General features: G+C 36.9%; 1 protein-coding gene across 1 annotated transcript in view; it reads left to right on the forward strand.

The window, feature by feature from the left end:
- Nucleotides 1-2,985: 2,985 nt before the first annotated feature.
- LOC127430510 (protein Shroom3-like) overlaps nucleotides 2,986-14,892 on the forward strand; it is a 43,347-nt gene continuing 31,440 nt past the window's right edge. The window contains exon 1 of the mRNA XM_051680341.1: nucleotides 2,986-3,098. Within this exon, the coding sequence (XP_051536301.1) occupies nucleotides 2,986-3,098 (113 nt within the window). The remainder of the gene's footprint in view (nucleotides 3,099-14,892) is intronic.

Raw genomic sequence — 14,892 nt, forward strand, 5'->3', positions numbered from 1 at the left:
ATACCTTCCATATTAAGATTTTAATAGCAGCTATTAAATAATATTATTTAATTCTTAAAGGCTTTTGTGTCTAACTTTAAACGTTCTACACAGTGACTTTCCATTTGCTCTAGTTGCTGGTAAGGACATCTTTGTTGCTGAGATCTTTATATCTTGAGATCTGTAATTCTCAGAAGGCTTGTACAGTTTTTTTTTTTTTTTTTTGCAGTGCAAGAGGAAAATTGTGGATGGGTGGTGACCAACATGAAAGAGAAGGTCCCTGCTTACAGATATGTGCTATATACAGCTATACTGCAAAAATAATGACCATAATCAGTGTTTTTGTTTTCCAGTCTTGTTATCAGTCTAGTAAAAATATCTAAACATCCTTAATACAAGATACACTATATGGCCAAAAGTTTGTGGACACCATATGTGCTTGATGAACATTTGATTTCAAAACCTTAGGCATCAATTTCCCTCTTTGCTGTAATAACAGCTTCCACTCTTTTGGGAAGGGTTTCCACTATACTGTATGTAGTAACAAGGCTGCAGGGATTTGCTCTCATTCAGACACAAGGCTATCAGTGAGGTCAGGAACTGATGTTGGTCGATGGGGCCTGACTTACAGTTGCTGTTCCAGTTCACCCCAAAAGTGATCAGTGGGGTTCAGGTCTGGGCTTTGTGCAGGCCAGTCAATTTCTTCCACGCCAGACACAGTAAACCATTTCTTTATGGACCTCACTTTGTTCACAGGGGCATTGTCATGCTGGAACAGAAAAGGGCTATCCCCAAACAGTTGCCACAAATTTGGAAGCACACAAAGCCCAAGCCATTACATAAAGAAACATTCAGATTTTTCTTTTACTGGATTTAATGGAGTAACCAAATTTGTTAATTAGAAAGGGGTGTCCACAAATATGACAAAACTATGGCCATATAGTGTGTTTACTTGAGAAGCAAAATTAAGTTACTTGTTTTGCGAGAATACAGTATGTCGTGAATTAAGTTAGCTTTTCTTTTCATTTTGATTATGCTTAAAACATTTTAAAAAACAATTCTAACAAAATTTTGCGAGGTTCAAACAAGAAAAAAAAAGAATTTGCAAATGTGGAAAGAAAACAATAACTTAATTCAATAAAGGCCTCTATTTTTGTAAATGAATATTAAAATCTTATACAGTTTTGCTTCTCAAGTAAATTGATCTTGTTTTAAGCACAAGTCTAACTAAATTTAGTGATGTTTACACCTAAAACAAAAAATAAAAATGCTATTTGCCAATATGTTAAGAAAAATTAACTTAATTCTTTCTGATAACAAATATTACAATCTAATGGAATTTTGCTTCTCAAGTAAATTGATCTTGTTTTAGGCATAAATTAATATTTCGTAGGGTTTTTGCTTAAAACAAGAACCAAAACTAACAAAAAACTTAATTCAAGATAGGCCTATATTTTCAGATAATAAGTATTCAAATCTTATCAGTTTTACTTCCCAGGTTAATTTATCTTGTTTTAAGGATGTTACTTTAGACATTTTTACTAGAAAACAAGACCAAAACACTAATGTGTTATTTATTTATTTTTTCAGTATACAGTAGGCTATGTAAAAACACGTGGGAAAATGTTCCTCCTTGGTTAGATGTGGCCTAGATAATATTTCTCAGTGTCAGCACATGAGCTGTTGTGGTTGGCCATTGTTTTTACACACTCATATCAGTTCACATCATACTGTAGTTTGGGTGACCTCTTTATAGGGGACATGTGCTGTACGTGGTTCAGTTGATCAAACAGTTTTCATTTGCAAGTCAAATCCGAGAGGCACAAATGCAAATGTTCTGTGTCAAACAGTGTCTGCTGTTGTTTTGCTCATGAAAACTGAACATTTGTTTTTATTACAGTGGCTCTGGACCAAGGGCGTAGGTTTGATTTTGACATTGGTGGGGATGTAAAAGCAGTCCGCAGAGCCCCCCTGGAAGCTAAGAATTTTTGCATTTATGATAGACTTTTGACCGCAATTTCATGTAATGTAAAGCCTTTATTTATAGAAATGGTAGCCAACACACTCATAAAGGGAGTTTATGTCAGTATGTTCCTGAGACAATAATTACACAATTCTGTACTTCATGACAGAATATCTAAACATTAAAAAACATTATTCAGGGATTGACATTAAGGTTTTTAGTCTGTATTGACTACAAGAATATGTGAATTAATTAATTCTTTAAAGTTATAAAGCAGTTTAACAGAGACTTAACTTTAACTTTACTCTGTCCATAGTGCAGTCGTCAACATCTCTCATACATCAGCATCAGAGAACATATACATAATGTATGGAGAGCACTTACAGGCATAATCTGGTATTGTAGTCCACGTAACCAATAACCAAGTACCGTAATCACAGAACACAAGAAATACTTTACTCAAATTTGTCAGCTGAATGGAACCTTGAATGACACATTTTAAGTACTCCTACCTTTTGAAACCAGTGATCTGTTGATTTCAACAGTTTGTCCTGGTGGACAAGGCACACAGCAATATCATTCAGTCTCACTTGTGTCATTATTGTTCTGAACAAACAAATATCTACATTTACTCTTATCACATTGTTACAAGCCTAGGCCTACCTGTGACCCTGCCTCTCTTCCTGCTCTGTCTGAGCTACTACCTGGCAGGACTGCTTCTGTCACCTAAAATGACAAAATAACACATTGATGCATGCCATATGAACAGTGAGGAAAAACATTTATGGCTTAGTTAAGTATTATTATTACCATTATTGTTGTCATTAGCAACTAAGACTTACACTTTGACTGTTTGTAAAGTAGCTCCTAATGTCCACCTTCTTTTTTTGGCTGCCAGCCTGAATCAGCATATCACCAAATTAGCCTAATTGCCACACACACACACTAATGTTTAGGCTTGCCTTGAAAATATGCACTGTCCCTGAATCAATATGAGACTCGTTTTGTCCTGTATTTTCGTGCACAGAACTGTTGGTATAAGGATGGTGTCTTCCTCATTTACCGGTATCCTGCATGATGCGCATCTAGTTGATGAAGCTTTGGCACTTCGTACAACCGGGTGTGGCTACAGCCTCTCACATGTTAGCAAGAAACGGTAAAGCCAATCCTATTAGCGACGTGGGTTAGGGAGGCGGGACTTGTAGTAGAGAACGAGATCTGTGAGTAAATAATGAGAAAATTGAATTTTTGGATGTACCTTCATCTTGTAGCACGATTGTCAGCAGTCTCAATGTCTTTGAATAGGAATCCAGACAGGAATGTTTGAGCAGTCAGATATGATGTAATGCCTTCACCTGCTGAGAGAAAATTAAGCCTATTTTTATGATTATTTAGATTTTTTGCATTGTGATATTATTTCATGACACATAGCACATTTGCCCTCATATTCTCATAACTTTAATACCCAAAATTTATGAAAATCATCCTGTCTGTCCTGACTGATATTTAAATATATGGCAACATGTAAGACTCTTTAAAAAGAAAACAACATTGAGTCTTGCAACTTGTCGGCAGTTGTTAAGGAAGGTAAATGATATGTTAGTGTTTATTCTAGAGCTGGTCTTAATCATTAAACAAGTCTTTAATCCAACGATAGAAGAATCCGTTTATGAAGCTCAACAGTTTGGTATTTCTAGAGCCATATTGATGTACATTTATCTAAATAGAGCTAATATACATTTACAGTTTACATAATTTACCATATCGTTGTGGTATTTTTTTAATTTATTTTTTGTATGGTGTTTCTCTTATGTTAAGTGTATGATTGGGTAAATCTCAAAACCTGTCTAGAACATGTCTGAAAAAAAAAAAAGAAAAAAACAAACTGTATTTTACGGTAAAGAAAATGAAGCACGTGTTTAGAACGATAAGGATTTGTTGCAGTGTGACATTGTTCATGCCAATTGAGCACATTTTCCCTTCCAATTACTTTTATACAGTTGAAGTCAGAAGTTTACATACACCTTAGCCAAATACATTTAAACTCAGTTTTTCACAATTCCTGACATTTAATCGTAGAAAACATTCCCTGTCTTAGGTCAGTTAGGACCACTACTTTATTTTAAGAATATGAAATGTCAGAATAATAGTAGAGAAAGTGATTTATTTCAGCTTTTATTTCTTTCATCACATTCCCAGTGGGTCAGAAGTTTACATACACTTTGTTAGTATTTGGTAGCATTGCCTTTAAATTGTTTAACTTGGGTCAAACGTTTTGGGTAGCCTTCCACAAGCTTCCACAAAAAGGAATTTTGGCCCATTCCTCCAGACAGAACTGGTGTAACTGAGTCAGGTTTGTAGGCCTCCTTGCTCGCACATGCTTTTTCAGATCTGCCCAAAGATTTTCAAATTGAGGTCAGGGCTTTGCGATGGCCACTCCAATACCTTGACTTTGTTGTCCTTAAGCCATTTTGCCACAAATTTGGAGGTATGCTTGGGGTCATTGTCCATTTGGAAGACCCATTTGCGACCAAGCTTTCTTCATGGCTGATGTCTTGAGATGTTGCTTCAATATATCCACATAATTTTACTTCCTCATGATGCCATCTATTTTGTGAAGTGCACCAGTCCCTCCTGCAGCAAAGCACCCCCACATCATGATGCTGCCACCCCCATGCTTCACGGTTGGGATGGTGTTCTTCAGCTTGCAAGCCTCACCCTTTTTCCTCCAAACATAACAATGGTCATTATGGCCAAAAAGTTCCATTTTTGTTTCATCAGACCAGAGGAAGTTTCTCCAAAAATTAAGATCTTTGTCCCCATGTGCACTTGCAAACTGTAGTCTGGCTTCTTCCTAACTGAGCAGCCTTTCAGGTTATGTCGATATAGGACTCGTTTTACTGTGGATATAGATACTTGTCTACCTGTTTCCTCCAGCATCTTCACAAGGTCCTTGCTGTTGTTCTGGGATTTATTTGCACTTTTCGCACCAAACTATGTTCATCTCTAGGAGACAGAATGCGTCTCCTTCCTGAGTGGTATGATGGCTGCGTGGTCCCATGGTGTTTATAGTTGCATACTATTGTTTGTACAGATAAATGTGGTACCTTCGGGCATTTGAAAATTGCTCCCAAGGATGAACCAGACTTGTGGAGGTCCACAATTTTTTTTTTCTGAGGTCTTGGCTGATTTCTTTTGATTTTCCCATGATGTCAAGCAAAGAGGCACTGAGCTTGAAGGTAGGCCTTAAAATTCATCCACAGGTACACCTCCAATTCAGTACACCTCCTATCAGAAGCTAATTGTCTAAAGGCTTGACATCATTTTCTGGAATTTTCCAAGCTGCTCAAAGGCACAGTTAACTTAGTGTATGTAAACTTCTGACCCACTGGAATTGTGATATAGTCAATTAAAAATGAAACAATCTATCTGTAAACAATTGTTGGAAAAATTACTCATTATGCACAAAGTAGATGTCCTAAACGACTTGTCAAAACTATAGTTTGCTAATATTAGATCTGTGGAGTGGTTAAAAAATTAGTTTTAATGACTTCAAGTGTATGTAAACTTCTGACTTCAACTGTAATTTCTGTAATGCAAAATAATGTCGTTGTCATGACTGTAATTGTGAAAAAAAGATACCTAAATTGCCTATATTATTTACATTAAATGATTAATTATTTATACATCATGGTAGTATTAGTTGTATTGCCTTTATGCTGATTTTAATCGGGGGGAAAAAATGACTGTACTACAGTAATGAGGATCATAAGAGAATCACCTTTGAGAATAATGGGAATTATATAAAAAAAACATACATAAAAGTCTGGATGCATTAAAGTAATAAGAAATTAGGCCATAAATGTGCTTAATTGTCTTTTTCTTTTGATTTTAAGGTGAAATGTGACTTGGAGATGTTTTTGCAAGATTTACTAAACATAAATATTTTCAAAAAATGTATTGTCTAAAATAAAATACTAAAATAAAAAAACTAAAGTAAATAAGTTCTCTATTTCTCTAAGGAGAAATTAGGCCAAAAATTTGCCTTTTATTGTCTTTTTTGTGTGTGTGATGAAATGTGACCTGAATGTGTTTTTGCAATATTCATGAAACAACAGTTTTCACAAAAATGAATTGGCTAAAAGAAAGAGAACTAAAGTAAAACATCTGAACACATTTTTTTAGTGAGAAATTAGGCTGAAGATTAGTGCTTAATTGTCTAATTGTTTTTATTAGATTTTCAGGTGAAATGTGACCTGGACATGTTTTTGAGTAATTCAAGAAACAAATATTTTCATGTAAATATATTTAATTTTATGTGGATTCATTTATTATGTGTCAGTGTTAGTTTTTTAAAGTTTGTTAAACTGTTACTTCTGAATTTGATTGACAGGCTGTTGTCACCTGATGCCACCCCTACCTGGCATGGCCTTTCGGCGAATGTAATGTGAGAATTTCTGCAATTTCCATTGCCCAGGTAGGATTACTTATCTGTTTGGTAGCTTATTTTCCAACAGAGTTGCATAAGGAGAAAAGTGCACCTGACAGATTCTTGTCTTTCAGCTTTTCAAGGATCTTAAAATACTTCAGATGTTTAGTCTATATTAGATAATATTAGAGCTTGCCTAACACAGCATTTGGCATTGCCATGAAGTGACTTGCAGTATTTTCCATATGTTTTCTTTGAGTTTCTCTATAAGGCTTACATATTATGTAAAGGAGAATAAAAATTACACTTTGGCCTTATGGGATGTAAATTAAACATTTGAGTAATCAAACGAGTGCAATCCACTCTTGTGTGATTTTAACAGCCAATGTCGTGGGCAGTGTGGTTGCTATCAGTCTGGGTCATAACCATCAAGACAATATTGAGAAAAATGGTTGATCAGAATGGGCTTTTCAATGACTAAATCTTCAACTTTTATATTTTTACACATTGTGAATATTAAGTTACATCCTTGTAGAGATTGATTGATCTTATACTGTATATACAGTATACATATGTATGTGTGTGTATATATATATATAATATATATATATTATACACACACACAAAATATATATATTCCAAAATTTCACAATTTAATATATACATATACATACAGTTGTGCTCAAAGGTTTGCATACCCTGGCAGAAATTGTGAAATTTTGGCATTGATTTTGAAAATGTGACTGATCATGCAAAAAAAAACAGACTTTTATTTAAGGATAATGATCATATAAAGCCATTTATTATCACATAGTTGTTTGGCTCCTTTTTAAATCATAATGATAACAAAAATCACCCGAATGGCCCTGATCAAAAGTTTACATACCCTTGAATGTTTGGCCTTGTTACAGACACACAAGGTGACACACACAGGTTTAAATGGCAATTAAAGGTTAATTTCCCACACCTGTGGCTTTTTAAATTGCAATTAGTGCCTGTGTATAAGTAGTCAATGAGTTTGTTAGCTCTCATGTGGATGCACTGAGCAGGCTAGATACTGAGCCATGGGGAGGAGAAAAGAACTTTATAAAGATGGAAAAGGATATAAAAAGATATCCAAAGCCTTGAAAATGTCAGTCAGTACTGTTCAATCACTTATTAAGAAGTGGAAAATTCAGGGATCTCTTGATACCAAGCCAAGGTCAGGTAGACCAAGAAAGATTTCAGCCACAACTGCCAGAAAAATTGTTCGGGATACAAAGAAAAACCCACAGGTAACCTCAGGAGAAATACAGGCTGCTCTGGAAAAAGACGGTGTGGTTGTTTCAAGGAGCACAATACGACGATACTTGAACAAAAATGAGCTGCATGGTCGAGTTGCCAGAAAGAAGCCTTTACTGTGCCAATGCCACAAAAAAGCCTAGTTAAAATATGCCCGACAACACCTTGACACGCCTCTCAGCTTCTGGCACACTGTAATTTGGAGTGACGAGACCAAAATAGAGCTTTATGGTCACAACCATAAGCGCTTTGTTTGGAGAGGGGTCAACAAGGCCTATAGTGAAAAGAATACCATCCCCACTGTGAAGCATTGTGGTGGCTCACTGATGTTTTGGGGGTGTGTGAGCTCTAAAGGCACGGGGAATCTTGTGAAAATTGATGGCAAGATGAATGCAGCATGTTATCAGAAAATACTGGCAGACAATTTGCATTCTTCTGCACAAAAGATGCGCATGACGCTCTTGGACTTTCCAGCATGACAATGACCCTAAGCACAAGGCCAAGTTGACCCTCCAGTGGTTACAGCAGAAAAAGGTGAAGGTTCTGGAGTGGCCATCACAGTCTCCTGACCTTAATATCATCGAGCCACTCTGGGGAGATCTCAAACGTGCAGTTCATGCAAGACGACCAAAGACTTTGCATGACCTGGAGGCATTTTGCCAAGACGAATGGGCAGCTATACCACCTGTGATAATTTGGGGCCTCATAGACAACTATTACAAAAGACTGCACGCTGTCATTGATGCTAAAGGGGGCAATACACAGTATTAAGAACTAAGGGTATGCAGACTTTTGAACAGGGGTCATTTAATTTTTTTCTTTGTTGCCATGTTTTGTTTTATGATTGTGCCATTCTGTTATAACCTACAGTTGAATATGAATCCCATAAGAAATAAAAGAAATGTGTTTTGCCTGCTCACTCATGTTTTCTTTAAAAATGGTACATATATTACCAATTCTCCAAGGGTATGCAAACTTTTGAGCACAACTGCGTGTGTGTGTATATATATATATATATATATTATATATATGCTGTCGATTGAGACTAACTTGTGTTGGACCTGGAATATTCCTTTAAAATAAATTCTCTATGATGTTTTGAGTGCATCTTTACATCTCTTGCATCTTTAATCTAAATAAATAATTTTCAACAGTGACTCAGCTTGCATGTAGAAACCAGAAACTGTTTTGTATTACTGTTGGAATACACAGAAACCAAGTTTCATCTTTTTAAAGTGGTGTGAATGACTATAATCAAGCCGTTTTTGTTCCTAGAATAACTATCAGTGACAGGAAAGAAAGGCCCCTGTGAAGTCATCGAATTGTACAATGAGTTAGATCATTGAAACGCCCCTGTGAAAAGATTGCATCATGGTTCATCCCCTTTTTTATCCTGACACTTTGTGGCTGTGCCTTAGGAAGAAACCTGCCTCCACCTCTGCCCTATTTCCTGATTTTTTTATTCTAATGGCTTCAGTGCTTGATGGATTTCTTGTGAATTGTAATCAAAATTACATGACCAAAAATGCAATCAGTAATGAAATCTTGTAGATGAAATTTTTGGGGTAATCTAATCTGATTACTTTTGGATTACTTTCAACCTAATTATGAATGGTTTAATCGTTTGATACACAAATTCAGAAAAATGGTCACAATTGTAAAACTATGAAGGACGTTTTCATATTTTCATGTTTTCCACCGTGATGGCGATAGAGGTCTAGGCCCTCCATCAGTGACAGACTCAAATATGTTTGAGTTTAACAGGCATTTCTTTTTGGAGTTTCTAAAATTATGGACAAGTTCCCGGAGCATGTTAACACAAATGTGGTCATGCTATTTTGTAATTTTACAAACACCGTCCAGATGTAGTATGAGATTAGGCCAGTTTTATTTGTGAATCAGCATCACAAAAATGCCTCAAAATAAGTGCATTCATATACATTTGTGAAGCTGACTCCAAAAGCAATTTAAGAACTAAAAGTAACTTTATGGCACTAATCCAATTGAATATGAAATGACATGTATTTGTGCATTTTGATGCGTTTGATGGACAAAACCCTTCCAAAGACATTGCGACACATGTTTATATTACACACAGAGTGATAATTCAAGTAATAATTGAAAAAAAATGTGTTTGAGTTGGTTAGATTTGCGATGTAAAGTAAAAAAAAAAACATACATCCAAATGCTTCTTTAGATTTGATGTAAAATCATTCACAGTTACACACAGTTACATTTTTGCCCCATGTCTCCTTAAAAATGAAAATATCTTTATAGATCCAGTGGTTAAATGCTGAGGTAGACTGCTCCATCTTCACCTGGCGGGCTAGTAGCGATTTTTCTGTTCTGAGTGCAATACACACAACCCTCCCCCTCTCTTCCGAAAACACTTGAAGATTAACTGAACGTATATCAGTGGTGTGCTGATTTAGAATGAACAATGTAAAAGATTGAAAAAAAGAGTGATTAAGATGATCAATAAATTATTAACAATTTACTGCCATTGCCTTGTAAATACGTAATCATGTAATCTATTAAAAATTAACTGTTCATTTATGTCCAATTATGAGTATAATTGAACATAATGTAATTTAATCCAATTTCAAGTACTTGATTTTTGTTCTAATTATGTCAGAGTTTTTAGGTAATGAAAAGAACATTATCAGACCCACCATTATACCTTCCAGTATACTTTCACAGGTGACAATGGTTTCCAACTTGCAAAGGTTCCCAGAACTTCTCACTAGTAATTGGTCTTTATGGCCTAGCACATCATGTAACATCTTGTAGACTTTGCTAATTATTTTAGGTACTCTTTGTCCTGTTGCTTTCTCCGCTTAGGATGTCAACCCTCAGAAGTGGGCCACATCCTCAGAGTTTTATGCATCCTTTTTTTTTACTTTTCATTTTGTCATGTTACCTTAGCAAGGCAGTTTTAGAAATGTGTCTGAACATTTCTCTGGTTAAAGTTCAGTTCTTGTCCTTTTATGACTTAATTTGCATCTTTAAAATTTAAACGCCGTCTTTCTGGAAATGTTTGACAGGGTGGTAATATTCAAAACAACATGTTTTTCAATATGCTTGAGATTGTACGTTAGCTGGCTCTTGGAAGATAGCAGAGATATTTTGATTCTTTGCTGTTTTTGTTGCTCTTCTTGGCACCTGTTAGACTGATCTCCAGTGTTTCCGAGGGTCTGCGTGTCCTTAAGAAGCTTAGAAACTCTTTCCTCCTGGCAGAGAACCAGTTATAAAACAGAAAAGGGCTTTGTTCCAAAACCTAGTGAGCTGCCTTGTCATGTTCTACCTACATAGAAAAAAAAAATTCCCAATGAAGGAGGGACCGTATCAACCAAAATATCATAGAGGCTAACTTTGGGGTGGACTCTTTTGACTTGGGCTAGTAAATAACCACACAGAACACCCTAGCAACTGCATAGCAATGCCCTGGCAACCACTCCAAGCACTCTAGCATCATAGTGGTGAGTTTCAACATGATCACACGGGAAATCATCATGTTTCTTCCAAAAGTTTATGTACCCTGAAATTTACTGGATACTTCATTCTGCAGAAAAAGTACATATTCAAACTCATCCTAGGCCATGCTGTATGTCCGATTTGCATGAAATTTTGTGTGTATCATCCTAACAAAAATCTATCAAAAGCTTTTTGATTGGACAAACCGTTCTCATATATAACCCTTCAACATATTCAACGTTGAGCACGCCAAAGATGTCGTGAAGCTATATCTTGGCAACACTTTGGTGTACTGAAATGAAACTTGGTAAATGTCATCACAAGCATGCCCTGAGAATACCTGTACAGGTATTTTGGTACAGTGCCACCTACTGGTCAAGAGATATGACATTTTTATATATTTGCTTTTTACTTCTGAAAAGTTTGGCCGAAAATCATGAGTCTGCTCTCTTTATATTCTTTAGGGGAATTCACACTGCATCCGATTATCCATACTTTCATACTATATAGTATGTCAAAACAGTATGCTAATAGAGTAGTATGTATTTTAAATTTTGTCATAAAATGTTGTATTTTACAAATAAATTAGATCGGCACCATGCCCTGAAAGTACCAGAGAAGTTTAGGGTCATCACCACCTTGTGGTCAAGACATATAATTAAATGTTTAAAAATGCTTATAACTAGGGGCCCTGGGTAGCTCAGCGAGTAAATACACTGACTACCACCCCTGGAGTCACGAGTTCGAATCCAGGGGGTGCTGAGTGACTCCAGCCAGGTCTCTAAAGCAACCAAATTGTCCTGGTTGCTAGGGAGGGTAGAGTCACATGGGGTAACCTTTTTGTGGTCGCTATAATGTGATTCTCACTCTCAGTGGGGCGCGTGGTGAGTTGTGCGTGGATGCCGTGGAGAATGGCGTGCCGCCTCCACAAGCGCTATGTCTCTACGGTAACGCGCTCAACAAGCCATGTGATAAGATGCGCGGATTGACGGTCTCAGACGCGGAGGCAACTGAGATTCTTCTTCCACCACTCGGATTGAGGTCACTACAAGTCACTACGCCACCACGAGGGCTTAGAACGCATTGGGGATTGGGCATTCCATATTGGGGAGAAAAAGGGGAGAAAATTGCGTGAAAAAAAAATACTTATTTTAACTTTTGTTATTGTCATAAGACTGGTCTCTTTAGGTTCCTTGGATTATGCAGAGTACAATGATACCAATTTTGCGTGGTACTTTCTTTGTCATTTTGAACATCATTGAAAGTCTACATTTTCAAAGTCCTCCTTCAGCGTTCATTGGATCTTTCGCAAACTTGTATCAGATCATCTTCAGATCATGCTAGCAAAAAAGTTATTGAAAGCTTTTAGGAAGACCGAACTGTTTTCATGTAATGCATCATTGTATTTGATAGCATAATGCCAGAAAGGATCTGAGGCTTTGTCTCAGCAATGCTTTAAAGTGTTTATATGAAACTTTGCATGTGTAACTGGGATGCTAATGTAAATTTGGTGACATCACCACCTATTGGTCAAAATTTCTTAGTGCTTTTACGTACGCTTTAAGAAATTCTGCTTTTTGTTTTTTAACCACTTTAATTATTCTGTCTCTGGTTATTATTTTAGTCAGTTGAATATTATTGCCATTATGAGTAATCTTATCTTTTGGCTTGCATCAGTCAAGTTCCTAATAAAAAGAGAAAATGATCAAATGAGAGAGTTCTTTTAATTTGTCAAGTATTTAAAGGATTAGTTAGAACTATTCCATTTATTCATTCAATTATGCAAAAATTGGCATAACCCATAACCCCTGATATAAAATTACTCCTATTGTGATACAAATAATACCATACTCGCCCATTATGTGTGTTCGTTTTTGGTGAAAGTATTCATTCCTCCTTATGTCGGTCACATTTTTGCAGTTATTTCCCTTCTAAATTACTCTTTTGGAACATCGCCATATAAGCTTAGCAGTTATTAAGCATTGCTAAATTTCACTTAAACGTATAGTGGTGGAAATATTTTCATAATTGACACTGATCCTACTTGATGTACACTTTGCTTGTTGACCTGAATAGCATATAATATAAGTGTATAAAAGGAGCGTTAGATTGATAGAAAGGCTTTGCAGTGGCAAAATAGGGGCAAGAACTTCCTGTTCAGTACAAAATCAGCTTCCAATTTCTTATAAATGTGCTGTCTTTGTTTACACTGATCAGCCAAGCCAACATTAAAACCACCTGCCTAATATTGTGTAGGTCCCCCTTGTGCCGCCAAAACAGTGCCAACCCGCATCTCAGAACAGCATTCTGAGATGATATTCTTCTCACCACAATTGTACAGAGCAGTTACCGTAGACTTTGGCGGATCCGCCAGTTGAAAGGTGGAAATTCAGACTCTCCGAGTTGAATGGAACTTGAATGGAATGCTTCATGAATCACAGCAACAACAGTACAGAGCATCGCAGCTTTCCTCACAAGAGCGAACACTTGGGGACACACACACACACCAGGCGCGTGTGGCTGTGGACTCAATGCGCTGAAGCAACGCATATACAGCAGGCGAGTGTTTCAAACAGCTAGACAGGGCTAGACGGAACGCAGCTAAATGGAACACAATGCAGCGTCTTCAAACTGAACAACTTAACATGCATATTAAAACGCAATGGTTATGGTGTCTTACTAAAAAAAACTGGTGTGTGCTTACTAAGATTACTACGGTAACCTGAAGGAAGAACAGACAGATATGCGTTGGGCACATTCTTTCAGAGTTGGACAGCGAATCTTCACATAATGATAAAATATGATGCATTATGTTTTGAATCTTTTGTACATTTTGTAACATATTATTTTATAACGGCCTATAATAATGAATAGACGATACACTGGAACAACAAGGCACAATGCAGCAGCCATAGATGTTTGTCAGACATGTTATTATATATACAGTTATGAACATGTAATTGCACCTCGAGTACTCGACAAGTACTCGAGTAATTAGTCAGAGTACTCGAGTAGACAAAATGACCAAAATGTCCATCCCTAATAGTGAAGTCCTTCATTTGGAATGGTAAACATCCCAGATTACATTTCAGTAAGTTACACAGGCTGATTGACAAAGGTGGGCTAGGCCTACCCAAGATTTAGTTTTATTATTATGCGTTCGGTCTCAGACATTTGGCTCACTTCCACCTGAGAGAGCCCCTCCCTGGTTTTGTACGGAACAGGAAGTTCTTGCCCCTATTTTGCCATTGCAAAGCCTTTCTATCAATCTAACCGGAGAAGTTAAATTACACCCCGTTATCTCGCATTTGCACTCGGTATGGACAAAAGTGTCCAGAGTGTTTAATTCGGATATTTATCTAAATGTTGCCTCGATCTTATGGCTGAACACCAAATTATGTATAAAGTCCCCTTTCTGTTGGTCAGAGTGGATTAAAGACACCCACCTGCTGGCGATGCCAATCAGAGAATGGAGACATAACCCATGTCTTTTGGGGGTGTGTTAAGATCCAGGAGTTTTGGTTGAAGGTTCAGAGTTTGGTGTGTGATGTATTGGGCACTCGGGTATTATTTTGCCCCAGACTCTGTATTTTAGGCGATGGGGCGGTCATCAGTATTGAAAATAGACACATAAAGAGTTGGGTCTTAACCAGTGTCATGATCGCCAGGCAGATACTTTTAAGGGGTTGGAGGTTGGCTGGAGTGCCCTCATTTCAGGAGTGGTGCTCGGAGTTGGTAAGGGTGGCGGCCTTTGAAGAAGGGTCAT

This window comes from Myxocyprinus asiaticus, chromosome 40 (assembly GCF_019703515.2).
Source record: "Myxocyprinus asiaticus isolate MX2 ecotype Aquarium Trade chromosome 40, UBuf_Myxa_2, whole genome shotgun sequence".
Taxonomy (NCBI): domain Eukaryota; kingdom Metazoa; phylum Chordata; class Actinopteri; order Cypriniformes; family Catostomidae; genus Myxocyprinus; species Myxocyprinus asiaticus.